At 38.9% G+C, this 16,465-nt stretch overlaps 1 protein-coding gene across 1 annotated transcript; it reads left to right on the top strand.

The window, feature by feature from the left end:
• The first annotated feature begins 13,520 nt into the window (after positions 1–13,520).
• On the top strand, positions 13,521–16,260 carry sox11b (SRY-box transcription factor 11b). The gene has a single exon (XM_084431533.1). It carries the CDS (start codon positions 13,621–13,623, stop codon positions 14,716–14,718), a length of 1,098 nt encoding a protein of 365 aa, XP_084287659.1. The 5' UTR covers positions 13,521–13,620; the 3' UTR covers positions 14,719–16,260.
• Positions 16,261–16,465: the final 205 nt, after the last annotated feature.

Here is a 16,465-nt window from a genome sequence, read left to right as displayed (position 1 = left end):
AAGGAATGATTTTTATTGGGACAGTTTTCAGGCAGTGAGCCCAGCAGACGGTTAACTGTTTTAGCATAGGCCTACACACAAAAAAAGCTTTTGAACATTGTCAAACTGCTGCTCTCAACAGCCATTGAAGGAGTTCACCTTGAAAAGACCCCCTCTCGGTTGTGCTTTCGCTCCTCTTTCTTTCCACTACATTTTGGATTCTCTGATGTGTAAATCTGAATACAGGATGTAGCCATAAACCAGACTCTCACGACCACGCTTGCAAATTTCAGCTATCAAAACTGAGTGGCTGCCATGAGAAAAGCACAACTCTCTTTTCGCTTTCAATCTGAACTTCCAAACACCCGAGACGTGATCGGCAAGGGCTCTTCTGCCTTTTCATCTTCAAAGGCATGCTATTAATAATCTCCATAAATAATAACAGGTTGCCAGGAGTATGACGTAGATGAGAATGTCACAGTATCTGCCCTTTGTCTGTCTCCGAGGGCACAGTGTATGAAGCCTGAACCCATTCATCACTAAACTGCTCATAGATAAAATATATTAGGGTCCATCCTGTTATGCAGTACATTTTCATTACCCCTATTATATATCTTAAAATACACATTTAAGGGGACATGGAGGTGAATTTTATGATGTTGCCATTGTCGTGTACTATGTTTTTTTAACTTTGAAACATGTTCGATATATAATCTGTAATCTAAAAATGTAAAAACATAATTAAAGCTATACTGTGTAGGATTTTCTCCCATCTAGCGGTGAAATTGTTTCTACCATTGTGACTACCAACTGAATATTACTTTCTAGCCCCTCCCATTCCGAGGGCGTTTTAACTCCTACGGTGGCCGTATTATTTCAATCGCGAGTAATCTCCCCCTCGCATTCGTCACGGTGCCACTGAGTGTAAAAACGCGAAAGGCAAAGCTTGAATTTCCAGGTATGTCCCTCTTTGGCTAATGTATTTTCAAGATGGAGGCGCAACATGGCTGCCGCCATTCGAGCGACTCGCTCGTATGTATTCTAAATGGCAGATTCTACGCTTACGAGAATACTTGATTGGTTGGTAGAAGTAATTACACATTAATGAGCACATATCATTTTGAAAGAACAAAGTGTTTTTTGCTAAGAATCAACTTAAAAAATGACACAGTGTAGCTTTAAAAATCTTAAAATTCATGTTGACAAACTGATGTAAAATAACTGTCAACAGGCTGAAAATAAAGAGCTCAAACATAACTAAAGCTTTTTATTTCCATCCTGTATATGTAAATAATCAAGCTATACTTAATAAAGGACAAGACCAACACAAACATTCATTTTTAAAGTTACAGAGTTCAAAAGTTGCCGCATTACAGGAACGACCTACTGATAGTTTTACTAATGGACAGGCTTTGGGAATTACTGGAACTGGAAGAGAAGAGAGAAAATGTTTGGTCATGCCATAGCGGAGAAGTAGTGCACAGATACTAGATCTCCAGGAATATGTTCAGTCAAGCTATTTTTTCTTCAACCACAAGCTTCTTCTACATCTCTCCTTCTGCCCCACTTTACATCTCCAGTATAATAAATTAAGAAACTGTGCCCAAGTTGCTGCCGTGAATGAATTGGCACTATTAGATTAGTGAATAATATGAGTCACTGAATATTGTACCATTCTATCGCTCTAACTACCTCACACATTTTACACTCTTCAGAAATTATAAAGCGCTTCCCTCCCTTCTGTCTTTCTGTGTGCATGAAAAATGTTCACATGTAAGTGTAGATGACCTGGGGAAATTACTGGTGTGCTTCACACGAACATGCAAGATCCCCATCTATCTCTTCTCCTCCGCTATTAGACACTTAATCTGTCATCATGTCAGCTTTTTTTTTTTTTTTTTTCTCATAGCAAGATCACTTGACACGCAGCTGAGTTTACCAGCGTAAGATCAGATATGTGGGATGAAATGATAGCTTAACGTATTGTGGTGCAGGGCCATCACCACAACAACCACAACGACACACTGCTGGGTGAATTTGAGCTGATGTCATATAATACTTTTAGTTGCATTTTAAGGGCCAGATTTATTAACAGCTTGCTCCTGCGCAAAAAGCTACTGTCAGGATTTACTAAAGACACACAGTGAAAAAGTAGCGCTGAAAAGGCGTGGGCTGGGTTTTTTTTTTTTTTTTTTTGGCTGAGCTCTTTGTAGGAGTTTTCCGTTCAGAAGCTAAATGTATGGGAGGAGAGTATTTAAATGAATCATGCAAGGTGATTTACTAAGGTTTGCGCTAGTTCATTTACTGGTATTTGCGATCATTATGGAAATGTTCCGGCTGCGTCTGTGTCCTTTAATTTGTGCATCGTCAGTAGATCACGCACCGATCTTTCCACTCTCATCTCTACTTTTATTGGATTCCGCTCTCATGCTAATTTGCCCTGTTTAGTAAATCTGGCCCTAAATTTCCAGCACTGACATTTCTGAATATACAGTTCTTTTTTCTTTTTGCATGAGTAATTTTATATATTTTTTTTATAAAATGTAAACAATTAAATTTCAATAATTTAATATAAAATAATACAAAAATATATTATTTTGTGAAATTTGTAACATCATTGACACTTCGGAATATTTTTTTCCGCATGACCATTTTTATACTTTAGATAATTTTGTACATTTTTATATTGGATATATTTTTTTATAAAATGGAATTAATTACATTTAAATAATTTAATATATATTTTTTGCAATATATTTTAGTATTTTGTGAAATTTGTAAATGCATTTTTATATATTTTAGATATTTGTGTTATACATTTTATATCTTTTTATTAACATTTAAATTGCTGAAAATATATTTTATTATATAGTAAACTTTGTTCATCTAATATAGAAAACCCAATACTGTATATTCACCCAAAATGGGTGAAAATTAGAAATAAAGTATGAAAAATTCAAAGCTCAACTAAGCTGTAAACATTTTATAGGTGCCCAAGTGTTATTTCCAGGGCAAAACCAGAAACATCTAGGCCCTGTTTATACCCGTTTTTAGCATAAGTCTCAGGTTTAGCATAAGTCAGCAGTTATAAAGCATCTGATCATCCACGTTGTTATATGTTTTCACTATTAAAGTCACGTCACATTTATTAATACAGCACTTTATGCAATAGATTATTTCAAAGCAAGCAGCTTTACAGTATTAAACATGAACAGACAGTGTCAGTGCTTCTTTCAATTAGAATTACAACTTCAGGTTTTACTATAAAGCAGCTCTCCGATGTGTTCGTGTTTTACTTGCGGACATCTGACCATGACGGACTAAACATGAGAAAATAACTGGAGAAGATTCCTTAGTCAAAGAAGGCGCACACCTACTTATTACGTAATCGTCACTGACCAATGGTAGTTTGAAGATGTTTACCAGCCGACGCAAACTCTGGAAAGTTCGCTTTGGCAAGCTGTTTCAAACTCCCGAAACGAACAGCAGTTCATTCTTTGATTTCGCTTTAAGTATATTGGGACCTTGAGCCGTTCACAAGTCATCATGCAGATGAGACAGACCGTTCACACCTGGTATTACCATGTGACTCAAACACCTCTACTGTGACCACTTGAGATCAGATTTCAAGAGTGCATACATCATTGTGTTAAAACATGTTGCTAAAACACAAAATGGCAGCACGAAACATTTTAGACCTCTGTCCACCGTTCAGGACGGATGTCAATGCCAGGTGTGAACGGGGCCCTAGAGCTTCAGGAGTCTTCAGTGTGCCTAATCAGAGTCAATGTGCCCACCTCCCCACCCCCAAATGTAATGGGCTAGGTTAATCCCTGCCTCTCTGCCTGTACTGAGGGGTAGCAGGAGCTTTGCCTTATAATAGCGGCCATTCATCATTGATGTGTGGGCTTTGTGTCAATAGTTGTGAGGGAATATTACTATCTTCACACCTTAAGATAACATTGAGTTCACAGTGGGGAAAAAAGACATGTTTCTTACAGTATATGTTCTGAAAAGAATAATGGAAGGAAATCAAAGGTTTAGAGTGGATGCAGGTTGTATGAATGCACAGTATTCTATTGCCTATTGCATGTGTTGTGTTTTGGAAAATGAAAAGGAGTTTCTTTTGCTGAGAATTGAATGCACTTCACAAATAATACAGAGTAAGCAGTCATGACCAACTGGGGCCAATTTAGCTCTTAGAAAGGCTTTTTCATTCAAGAACATCTGTTAAGGTATATTGAAAATGCTGCTTTTTTTTTAAAGACTAGGAAACAGGAAATAAGATTAAGGGCCTTCTAAATATAAGTCGTATAAATATAAGATCTTAGCTATTCCTCAACATAGCCCACTTTTCCTGAAACATTATACTATGTTATTCTAGAAACACTTGATATTCTGAGCAAATGTGTGGAACTATATACTGTATTTCATTTCTTGACATTGACTTGCTATGTCATTCTGGCAGAACCTCCTTTCCTCATAAATAAATGTGAGGCTGTTGAGATTATGTGATAAGACAGAATGACTGACATTTGTAGAATATAGAGGGGGAAGACACTTAAAAGGCAAAGGAAGATCTTTGATATGGAGAGGTGGAAAATAGCGATCTATATGTGCATATTTTAAGGTCATGCATAGAATATCTGCCACCAGACCGATATTTATATTACTTTATCTGGAAATGCCAAAACGAACTATTATTTAATTATAATTGAGGAAGTAACATATGCAAATTTGATTTGATCTGAGGATAAACATTATTATTGAGAATGTCTAAATGTCTGGGGGGGGGGGGGGGGGGGGGAAATACTCTTATTCTGAGGCAGTGATGAGGACAAAAAATATTCTTGCTGTCAACATGGCTTTTTATATTTAATTTCTTTAAACACTCTATGAGGTAGCACTCTACCTTTTATGACTTTGATGAGACAAACCAACCTGATCTCACGGCAATTCGTAACAATTCAACGAGGTGGCTAATTCGTACGAATTCATACGACCTCACTCGTACGAATTAGTAAGATTTTTGCTAAATCGTACATATTTTACGAATTGCCCAATTCGTATGAATTCATACGAATAACCTATCCCTGACGCCGCCCCTAAATACCCATCACGTGGGTTTAGACAAATCGTACAAATTTCGTACGAGTGAGGTCATACGAATTCATACGAATTAGCCACCTTTTTATCACTCGTACGAATTCGTACGAATTGGTCGTGAGATAGTGTTGGACAAACTAATAAGTTTGGGTTTGGTCATTTTATTTACATATTTATTAAAGAAGTCTCTAATGCTCACCAAAGCTGCATTTATCTGACCCGAAATACAGTAAAACCGGTAATATTGTAAAATATTATTACTATTTAATATATATATAAATTTAAATGTAATGGCAAAGCTGAATTTTGAGCAGCCATTACTCCAGTCTTCAGAAATCTTCTTCAGAAATCTTCTAATATGCGGATTTTGTGCTCAAGAAACATTTAATATTATGTTGGAAACGGTAAGGCTGCTTAATATTTTTGAGGAGATTGTAATGTATTTTCATTAATTTGGGGGGGGGGGGGGGGGGGGGGGGTACTTTTGAACAGTAGAGTACATATTCAACCATTTTATATGCACAAAAAAAAACATTGGTACAACATTTCAGTTAAATCCCATAAAAAGAAGACCAAAGAGCACCTCAATTCTCTGTGCTGGTAGGTTTGCAGCAGTCAGCCACCCAACACCGCCGTGTCTCAGTCAGGTTCATCAGGGTTGTTTCAGGCTCATTAGGGCCAGTTGAGCATGGCTTTTTGGATGTTCTCGTTGAATGATGTGTGCTTGCCTAGAGGACTGTAAGGGACTCTGAGGACATGAGGTCTTTTCCAAGTTTAAAAAGATCAGTCATAGTTTAGTCAGCCTATTAACCGTTTAGACCTGATTGAGAGAGTTTAGTCTAGTTAAAGTCTAAATGAAATCACATTTAGCCCTATTTTCTTTCTTAATCATGGTCTAAAAATGGAATGATGAATGAATCTCTGGTGTATGTTATTCCAGAAATAATTTCCTCAGAAACTACTTTCCCTTTCTGCTGACCTCACTTTAGCAGCTTGAGCTATTGGATATTGTTAACCCATAGCCAATTAGCTATTTTGCTTTTTAGAAAATCGCGTTTATTCAGGCTCGATTTTATGTTATGCCCACTTTTAACTACCCTATCAAATCCTGATGAAATTAAGTCTATTTTTAATTAACATTTAATGTCACGTTATACACGCAAAACAGTGTGGAAGTGCTATTCATGTCGACTTTAAAGTAAAACGTGTTTAAAAATCAACAGACAGCAGTCATAGTTGTGTGTATAATTGAGTGTGAAAATCACATCACTTTAAGACTGCATTTATGTGCTGCTTTGTAATCGAAAAGGGCTTTGTAATCATCGCATTATTCACTTCAACAGCCATGGGGAGCACAACTCCCTTAGTGTTTAAAAAAAACAAAAAAACGTGAGGAAACAGCTCTTCACAATTCACTCCAATTTTGTTAAATACCGCATTTCAACAGCATTATTTGCCCCCCATCCACCCCTGGTACTCATTCGTGTGGCGTCTCACCGTTCATTAAACGGCGAGGGAGTGTGAGTGCTCTTAATGGATGTTGACGTGGTGCCTCAGATAAAGTGCAAGCTGTGGATCTTGTTACGTGCTGGTTGTTCTGAATAAGCCCACCTGCAACCTCAACTTTAGCCTTTCTGTGTTTGTCATGCTCGGGCTCAGCGCACCTCTCTCCCACCGCACCAGGTAATTAACTGGAATGTCAACACGAGATGAACTGCTGTGAAATAATAGCTTCTTTTATCCAGGAGTCGTGATCGTTATCTTTGTATTTTTTTTCTTTTCCTACCCATCTCCAGTGCTGTCATCCACCCCTCAACCCCGGCCCCTCCTCACCATTGTCTTATTTGTTCACAATTGATGACATCCTCTACTTACCTTTAAATTAGTATGCCCTCAGGATGAAGTGCTCTGAAGAGGCTTGCCGAGGAAAGGAGAACTTCAATTTTCAAGTAGCTGTGAGCAGTTTGCGAATAAACCAGTGACAGCTTACTAATTCGGTGGTTTTCAGGAACAGCTGGAGTTTCAAGGCTGCACTGTAGAATTTCACAGAAAGAAGTGTCGAGCGTTATGGAAGAAAACATTTCTTAACTACTTGAAACCTTGTTTGAGCTGAACTTCTCTTCAAGGAATAGTTCACCTCATGTCGTGCCAAACCTGTCTGGCTTACTTTCTTCTGTGGAACACAAAAGACTGCTGGCCTTTATTTTCGATGCAATTACAATGAATAGAGACTGAAGCCTTTAAGCTTCAAAAAAACAATGCAAACGCACCTGAAAGTATCATAAAAGTAGTCGTTTTAACTTGTGAACAATATGCCAAGTCTTCTGAAGCATGTGAGAAACATACTGAAATATCAAAAGTCAAAAGTCATTATTAACTGATAATCTTTAGCCCAAGTGGCAGTTGACATCTGCTACTGTAATACGACAAAAAAACAGTAAATAACAGTGAATTAAACATCGAATTTTGAAGCAGAAAGACTGAAATAGAATTTTCTTGTGAAACATACTTGTGAGAATGTGATTTTCAGTGAACAACGAAGTCATGGACCCCTTTTATGGTGTTTTTGCATTGCTTTTTAAAGCTGTGTAGGATTTTCTCCCATCTAGCGGTGAAATTGTTTATGATTACCAACTGAATATTACTTTCTAGCCCCTCCCATTCCGAGGGCGTTTTAACTCCTACGGTGGCCGTATTATTTCAAATCTGCCGGCAGTCGCGAGTAATCTCCCCCTCGCATTCGTCACGGTGCCACTGAGTGTAAAAACGCGAAAGGCGAAGCTTGAATTTCCAGGTATGTCCCTCTTTGGCTAATGTATTTTCAAGATGGAGGCGCAACATGGCTGCCGCCATTCGAGCGACTCGCTCGTATGTATTCTAAATGGCAGATTCTACGCTTACGAGAATACTTGATTGGTTGGTAGAAGTAATTACACATTAATGAGCACATATCATTTTGAAAGAACAAAGTGTTTTTTGCTAAGAATCAACTTGTAGCTTTAAACTTATGTGTACCTTGTAATTGAATGGAAAGCAGTCTTTAAAATGTCTCTTCGTGTGTTCCATGGAACAAATGATGACAGAAATGTAATTTTTGGGTGAACTATTCCTTTAGAATAGTTTCACATAACACATAGGAAAGCAGCTCAGCTCTTGTTGCACTAAGAATGGCTGCTGGGTTAAAAACAAGATTGTACTTCTGATTCTGACAAAGGCCTGGACTGATTCCAGTCCTTGTAAATCTGTAAAACTAGGTCAAACATTCTCTCATCACGATTTAACGGTACAGCTCAGGTAGTGATTTGGATTTAATAAAATGCCAGAGGCGCAACAAAAACTGATCATCACAAGTATGTTTATTATTTATCCACCTTGCATGTTTTTGTACCTAGATAATCAAGCAGCATTTTCTGATTGATGCCTTTCATCTTGCCCTTTGCCACCACATATGCATGAGGCCTGTAGCTATGACATGAAATCGGCTCCAGTAATCGATAGTTTGAAAAGGGCACACAGACACACAGAAATCGATGTCCACCCTGCACCTTGTCGAGCCTTCCTGTGGTGTCAAGAAAGAAAGAAAAAACTCTCCCTCAGGCAGTGCAATCCATCAACACAGGGCCTGGCCTTCAGACTAAACACACTCTCATTATAGTGGGTCAGGGCCCCACGAGAATCTCTGAATACATGTTTACTATTACTGCAAAAAGCAGCAAACAAGTGCACCGTACATACTAGTGATCAGCTTTATGCTGCTACTTTCAGGGAAGGTTTATCAACGGTCCAACAACCAAATTTGATTTGTGAGCTTATTTAGATTATCCCTGGTATTCGTGACCCACCAACTAGTTTGACTTTGAACATATGTAGTTTTGCACATTCTGAACGCATTGTTATTAGACTACTTTTGTTAGAAGACGGATAACGCTTGACAATATAAAGACATAAACAGGCAGGTTTTTACCATAAATTGAGCAAGCAACTTTTCAAAGTCAGTAGTAGTGTAACTTGTTTTTGCCATTTATCTTGTTTACCTCACTACTTTCATCATTTTGACATAGAGGCACTGAAGAGAGTGTTGCGAAATCCTGTAAATAACTTCAACAGCCACCTCCAATTCACATGGAGATGTTTTTGCGAGAATACGAGAGCAAGGTTACGGTGTCTGCCATTGCGTTTGCTGCATTGACAACGTCTAACACAAGCACACACACCAGCGTGTTAAGTATTCTCTGTTTATCTTCTTGTGAAGTCACTCCTGCCTGCCAAGCATCAGACCTTGAAAGTGTGGAGACATGGGGTCAATTGCATTACAGTATGTATTCCACTTCAGAGGCATCTTATCTAAGACTGATAACAAAATCCTTTACTCTCGCCAAATCACAGCGACAGTGGTATTTTCACTAGAGAATGGGGGGAAAATGTTTTGGAAATGACAGAATTAGATCAAAATATCATGCATGGTGAATTGAGGAAATGTCCATAAAAATTTCAAAATGAGACAAAAGGGTTCCACTAAACGTCTTTGAAAATCATTTCTTATAGCATTTGTGGAATGTGGTCTGCTTCTGACTTCTATAGCTTGAAAATAAAGATCTGGTTAGTTTATAAATGAACAGAGAATTGTTTAACCAGGGTTTTTTGAACCAGGGTCTACAAAAACATTTATACTATTAATAACATAAAAAGTAAGATATGCTGTTAACTATAGGTAAATATTTTGTATTGTTTAATAATGGGTACATGAAAATATATAGCTATCGGAAGGGGGTACCATGAAAGTCATCCTATTTGAGGGTCTTTTGCATCAAAAAAATATGGTTCAAATACAGAGAATTTAGTGAAATGTACAGTGCTGTTCAAAATTGTTGAAGACTGCATTTCTTTGATCAAAAATACAGTAAAAACAGTAATATTGTGAGATATTATTACTCCAGTCTTCAGTGTCACATGATCCTTCAAAAACTGTTAGAAAACAGTTGTGCTGCTTAGTATTTTTGAAGAAACCATGATACATTTTCCGGGATTCTTTGATGAATAGACAGTTCAAAAGCATTTATTTGAAATAAAACTCTTTTGTAACATTATAAATATTTTACTGTCACTTTTGATCAATTGAATGTATCCTTTCGAAATAGAAGTATATTTGCATAATTAAAAGTATCTGACCCAGTAGTGTATTTCGACTGAAGATTTCCAACCAACCTACACAGCTTTACAAGACAAAGAAAAAAAAAGTGTTGCAAAACAATGACAACAGTCCGTTTCCACGCCTACTTAACAGTGCTTGGAGTTCACACATCTAACGGCAGCCGTTAGGTAAGCTACGGCCCCTAAGACCAAAGCTAGCCATCGCATCCGCAATCAAGGGCCAGGATGCTAGGCTTGTTAACTCATTTATGTGAATGTGGTGCTCCACCCATTGCAAGTGTCCCTCCAAACCCTGCAGTCACCTAATCTGACTGAGGCCTTTTGTGTGGTGTTGAGATTGAAGGCATATTGAACAGGCCCATCCAGGGGCCATTCGGAGGGTATAACGTTCCTGCATCTTCAATATCAGATAGCTCCTAGTCAGGACTGCCTATCGATCCGAGGCTTTAGCACTTCTCTAGCGGGTGAGTGGCAGCTTCTAGTCAAAGGAAGATAAACACCATGGAGGTGATGAGTCATTCCTGTCTGGTGTGCTCTTCTCTGTCTCTCTATCACCTTCTGTTCACCTCTTATTACAGCCAAGTCCTTTTTACCACTGTACAAGCCTCATCTAATATACTGTAATGCACTGCTCTGAGAATGGGAGGGTGCTATTATAAAAAAAATGTATTGGAAGGTGCAGCAAGAATTCTTAAATATTCTTGACTTTAAGTTTAAAGGAATGTTCCAGGTTATACCCACACTGAAAAAAATTATTAGTTGACATTAATCAATTTTTTTATCATAAGTGGTTGCATTCAATTGATTTGATCTACATTTAAACAAATGCATTAAGTTGCACTTAATCAATTTTAGTTCAACTTAATGCATTTGTTTAAATGTAGATCAAATCAATTGAATGCAACCACTTACGATACATTTTTTTATTAATTTCCGCTAATCATTTTTTTCAGTCGACACTATTTGTGACATAATGTTGATTAAAAAATAAAACAATTTTGGCTCATCTCTCAAAAATCAGGGGTTACAGTGAGTGTCTCATGGGAAGTGAATAAGGCCAGTTTTCAGAGGATTTAAAAGCTGTTATGCATATCATTTTATAAAAGCACTTACATTAATTCCTCTGTTAAAATGTCTGTATTATTTGAGCTGCAAAGCTATGTAAATATTTTTACAGTATAGTTTTAGGGTTTTATGGTGTTGCGTTATCATGGTGATAGAGTAAACAGAGTTTTCTGTTTACACAGAAAAGGTTAGCAAGTAATTTCCACACTAAAATCATGTTAACACGAATTTTCTATACATCTTGTGGTTATACTTTTAAAACAGTATTTTTATGTTAACGGATTGGCCCCATTCACTTTCATTGGAAGTGCCTCACTGTAACCTAGATTTTATTTTTTTAAGAAAACAAGGGAGTATCCTTTAGTATCAGCATGTCAACCTTTGGTGACTTTAGGTCTTGGGGTGACATTGACAGATTTAAATTAGACTATACATTAGACTATACAAAGTATAGCTGAAAAGGCAGCAGAATATTATGATCCATGGCTCAGAGTCGGAAAGACATGTGGCTTGTGGCAGGCAGCCCTCGAAAGCCGCCAGTCTCAGCGGGAAGATGTGACGGGACGGGAGGGAAGGGGGTGGTCTGGTCTGTAGGAGACGCTGCCTGTGAAAATTAATCTCAGGCTATATCTCAATATCTCAATGCAAAACTGCCCAGCAAAATCCCCTCACTGCATTTCTAATGTGTCACTGCATGAGCCTGAGGTGGGGGAGGAAGTGATGCGTGGGGGCAGGGCAGGACTGATTCAAAGGGGTAAATGATTGCCCTCTAGGGGAAGGAGAAATGAGAGAACGGCAGAGAGGTTTATCAGAGACAGAGCTGGCTGTCAGCCAGAGCTGTGGCTAAGGTGGTCTACAGACAGAGAGAGAGAGAGAGAGAGAGAGAGAGAGAGAGAGAGAGAGTTGCTCACCTCCTTGACACAGCAAATCTTTGCACTCCCTCTCCTGTCTGCTGTCTGGATGCATCATATTATAAAAAGAAATATGCAAGGTAAATATGTAGGTCAAGATAACCGGGTTGTATATAACATCATTATTCTATTATGAGCAGGCTTTAGAGTAATAACCTACATACATTTTCCTTGCATAATATAGAGGAAGTGGGACAGGGGGATATAGCCAACACCAACACTGACATTACATTGTCAAGATGTGAATCAATGAATTCAGCGTGAATGTTGAGTAGTGTGCAGGCCACCAGCAGATTCTCCAAAGTGGAGAGAAAAATCGGATATATCCTAAAGTTTGAATGGTAGTGTATTTAGACCGATTTCCAATCATTAAATGCGGTGTTTAAACTATGGGGGGCTTATGAAAGGACCCAGACCCCTTTAAAAAATATATAGTAAGTCACATTTGTTTATTGCATTATAAAAAGCTAAATTAATATTTATGTTTTTCCCATCTCTGATTAGCGGTCTTAAATTGATTTTCTGTGTGAAAGTCTTAAACACCGTTTTGTGATGTGTTTACAGGACTGACACTGCAGATCCTCGTCTCCACGTGATAAGATTCAAGTTTTCAGTTTATTATTGTTCTATATAAGTTACACTAGGCATTTTATAGGTAGCCTATAATGCCTAAATAGTGCATGGCAAGGACATGCACTGATTTTTCAACAGATAGCCTATGCTAAATGTTGATCCTCTCACGTTCTCTCTGTCCCCTGGTGTCTCGCCCTGAACGGACCGGTGTTCATTCAATATGCCTGTCTCGCACACGTAATGAAAATCCCACCCACAGGCGTGCGCACAAATGAAATCTTGGGCTGTGAATGGAGGTAGGATGGCAACAAGGCATGTCCGAATCCAGTGTCTGCATAGGAAGATGCCTTGATCTGGTCAGTTTTTGAAGGCAGCATAGCCTATCATTCACTTTTATATAGGCTACCACAATCATGTATACGTGCAGAAAAGAATAATAATAAAAAAAGCATTCAATTTATTTATATTGTTCTTTTTTTTTTTAAATGAATGAGAATAAATACGGTCACTTAATATTTATTTGATTGATTACACCACAGATTTAAATTTGTTTTAGATGAGTAAACATGACATTATGGTGCCAGAATAGCCTGTCATTTGCTTATGAAGGCACCACTTAAATCATAGACTAAGATCTAGCTCGGACGCAAGGGGTTAAGAAGCGAATGTCTAGGCTTGTGGGAGGAGCCGCGGCCCGCTATTGGATAATTATACGTGACGCAATCGATATGAGAAACCTAGGAACTAGTTAAGAAGGCAGTCGGTAACTTTGAAAAGAGGTTTGGTCTGAGTGCGGCAGCTGTGAGTCTATCAAGGGGGAAAAGTATCTTTGAACATGGTGCAGCAGACGGAGCACCGCGAGACGGAGAGCAGCATGTCGCGAGAGACCACAGACAGCGAGGAGAACGAGCTGATGGCGTGCAGCCCTGTGCCACCGAAACCGGACTGGTGCAAGACAGCCACCGGCCACATTAAACGACCCATGAATGCCTTTATGGTGTGGTCAAAGATCGAGAGGAGAAAAATCATGGAACAGTCTCCGGACATGCACAATGCTGAGATCTCCAAAAGGCTAGGAAAGCGGTGGAAAATGCTGAAGGACAGTGAAAAGATTCCCTTTATCCGCGAAGCCGAGCGGCTCCGGCTCCAACACATGGCTGACTACCCCGACTACAAATACAGACCGAAGAAAAAACCTAAGCTCGACAGTTCTTCGAAACCAGCGGTGCATTCGCCGGAGAAGATCGGCAAAAGTGTCAAAGCTGCGGGGAAGAAGTGCGCAAAACTCAAGCCGAGCAAACCGGGGAACGTTAACACAGCGAGAGCTTCTTCGCAAGACTGCAGATTCAACTATGTTTTCACAAACTTAAAAGTGACCAAGTCTATCAAAAGGGAACTTACTGACGACGAAGACGACGACGAGGACGATGACGACGACGAGGAGGATGAGTACGAGGATGAGGAGCACATCAGGCTGCACAACGTCCCCGCGAGCCCCACGCTGAGCTCCGCTGCGGAGTCCGAGGGCGCGAGCATGTACGAGGAGTCCAGGCACACGAGCGCAACTCCCGGCAGCAGACTGTTTTACAACTTCAAGAACATTACCAAGCAGAGCGCAGCTTACCCTGCCTCGGTGTCACCAGCATCATCTTTCAGGTCCGTTTCTTCTTCGTCCAGCAGCTCCAGCGAGGACTCCGACGACTTGCTGGTAGACTTCAGTTTGAACCTAGCGGGTGGCTCTCACACGACGGACTTGGGGAACACTTCAGGAAACCTTTGTCTCTCTCTGGTGGATAAAGATTTGGACTCTTTCAGCGAAGGCAGCCTTGGTTCTCACTTCGAGTTCCCGGACTATTGCACTCCCGAGCTCAGCGAGATGATCGCGGGAGACTGGCTTGAGGCGAACTTTTCAGACCTAGTCTTCACTTACTAACTGACAAACTCCAGAACCAAGGAGGCATCTCGCATCTTCAGGTTATTTTTTTGACTCTGCCTCTGTGGTTGTCCCGGTTTTGACGACGGAACCCGCGTTACGAGACTTGTAACGTAGGAAAGAAAAGTGACAACATGGTCAACATTGACAGGGCTGTGTGTGTATGGCAAGCGCTTTTAACATGTATTCCTTAAAACTACATAGCATCTATTTTAATCTGACTCGCTTATTTTTATCCTAGCAAGTAATCCATTGGTTTCTTTTTCAGTTCACTAGAACTTAACCAGCAATATTACTTATTCTGTTGACAAGTAACTATTCTGCTGTTACTGGTAAAAAAAAAAAAAAAAAAAAAGTTTTGTTTTTGTTTTTTTTGGTCATTGCCAGATGTGAATTATTCACTATATGTATTGTAACTGTTGCTGGTATATGTTCCAGTTTTACTAGTACCTAATTATCAGGCACTAGTGTGTATTCCAGTTGGTATAGGATAGTGACTAGTAGGAATAAGTAATAGTGTGTTATATAAATGATTGATTGCTAGTGAAATTGAGATACTAACAACTGTTGAATTGCTTACTAGTAACTAAAATAAGTGCTAGTCGTATGAAAATAGATACAATTTAGTTTAAAGCAATAAATGTTAAAGTATCTTGCCATAGTGTGTGGTTAATCTGTGGGGTAGCAGTGAAACTGCTTAAACTGTGGTGGAGAGCAAAATGTAAAATCTGAACTATGCATTCCCATCCCACCCATATCTCTACAGGGAGCTGGCAAACAGCCGTTGGACCGAATGGAGGCAATTCTGAAACTGTTCAGGATGGAACTTTTTCTGAGGTCTTATGTAATTTCTGTACACCACAAATGTTTTTTTTTTTTTTTTTTTTTCTTGTAACGGTTCAGTTTCCCTCCCAAGTACAGGAATATTTAAGCAGATAACCACTCTAGAACACACCGGTATGGCAGGAAGCATTTTGATACATGACCAACATACCTCATCTTTTTAAAAAAAAAAAAGTAAAATATTTTCTGGCATATTTTTGTACAGTTAAAGGGAATGTTCTTACTGTGCTTTAAGTGAGGTTTCTTCAGGCACTTCAACCCGGTTTCATTTGTAAAAGCATGCAAGAATTAAAACTGAGAATTCGACTTGCATTTAAATGCCTATTTTACGCAAGGCAAATGTACAGCTGTAGATCTGAAGCATTTCTATAGGGAAGTGTACAATGGAATTGGGGGAACACATGAGCCTCATTTCTGGTACTAGATTGAAGATTGTATATGTTCTGTAATATAGTAAAGCTAGGAGTTTATGTATATCTGTGTGAATGGGTCCCAAATAGCAGGTGTAAAACTGGATTTTGTTTTTCTTTTTCTTTTCTTTTTTTTTCATCATAATGGCACATTTGTTTTTCATTATTTTTGTGCAATATACTCTCAAAATGGACCATCTGCGTTTTTGTAGCAAAGGAAATGAGTTACATGTCGTCATGCTGAAGTCTGTATCTGACACAAATAAATCAGCTGGAACTGATAAGAAAATGTGTGTCTGGTTAATGGCATGTGTGTCTGAGTGATCAAAGGAAGGATATTTGTGATCTTGCCATTGGGCTCCTTCAGAAGGGTTGGTGTTTCCAGATGCATGCAAACATTTTCCCACCCCTTCTTTCAAATTGAGTAATGCCTTTATTTCCCTTCCTTCCTTTCTCCATTCAACTGGAAAAAATCTGCCCCTTTAAGAAATCAA

The sequence above is a fragment of the Rutilus rutilus genome (genome assembly GCF_951802725.1).
Source record: "Rutilus rutilus genome assembly, chromosome: 15".
In the NCBI taxonomy this organism is placed as follows: Eukaryota; Metazoa; Chordata; class Actinopteri; order Cypriniformes; family Leuciscidae; genus Rutilus; species Rutilus rutilus.
Note: the sequence above shows the minus strand (reverse complement) of the source record. Positions and strands in the feature narration are given on the sequence as shown.

What these genes read in the sequence shown, in the direction of transcription:
- sox11b (XM_084431533.1), top strand. Translation starts at nt 13,621, where the DNA reads ATGGTGCAGCAGACGGAGCACCGCGAGACGGAGAGCAGCATGTCGCGA.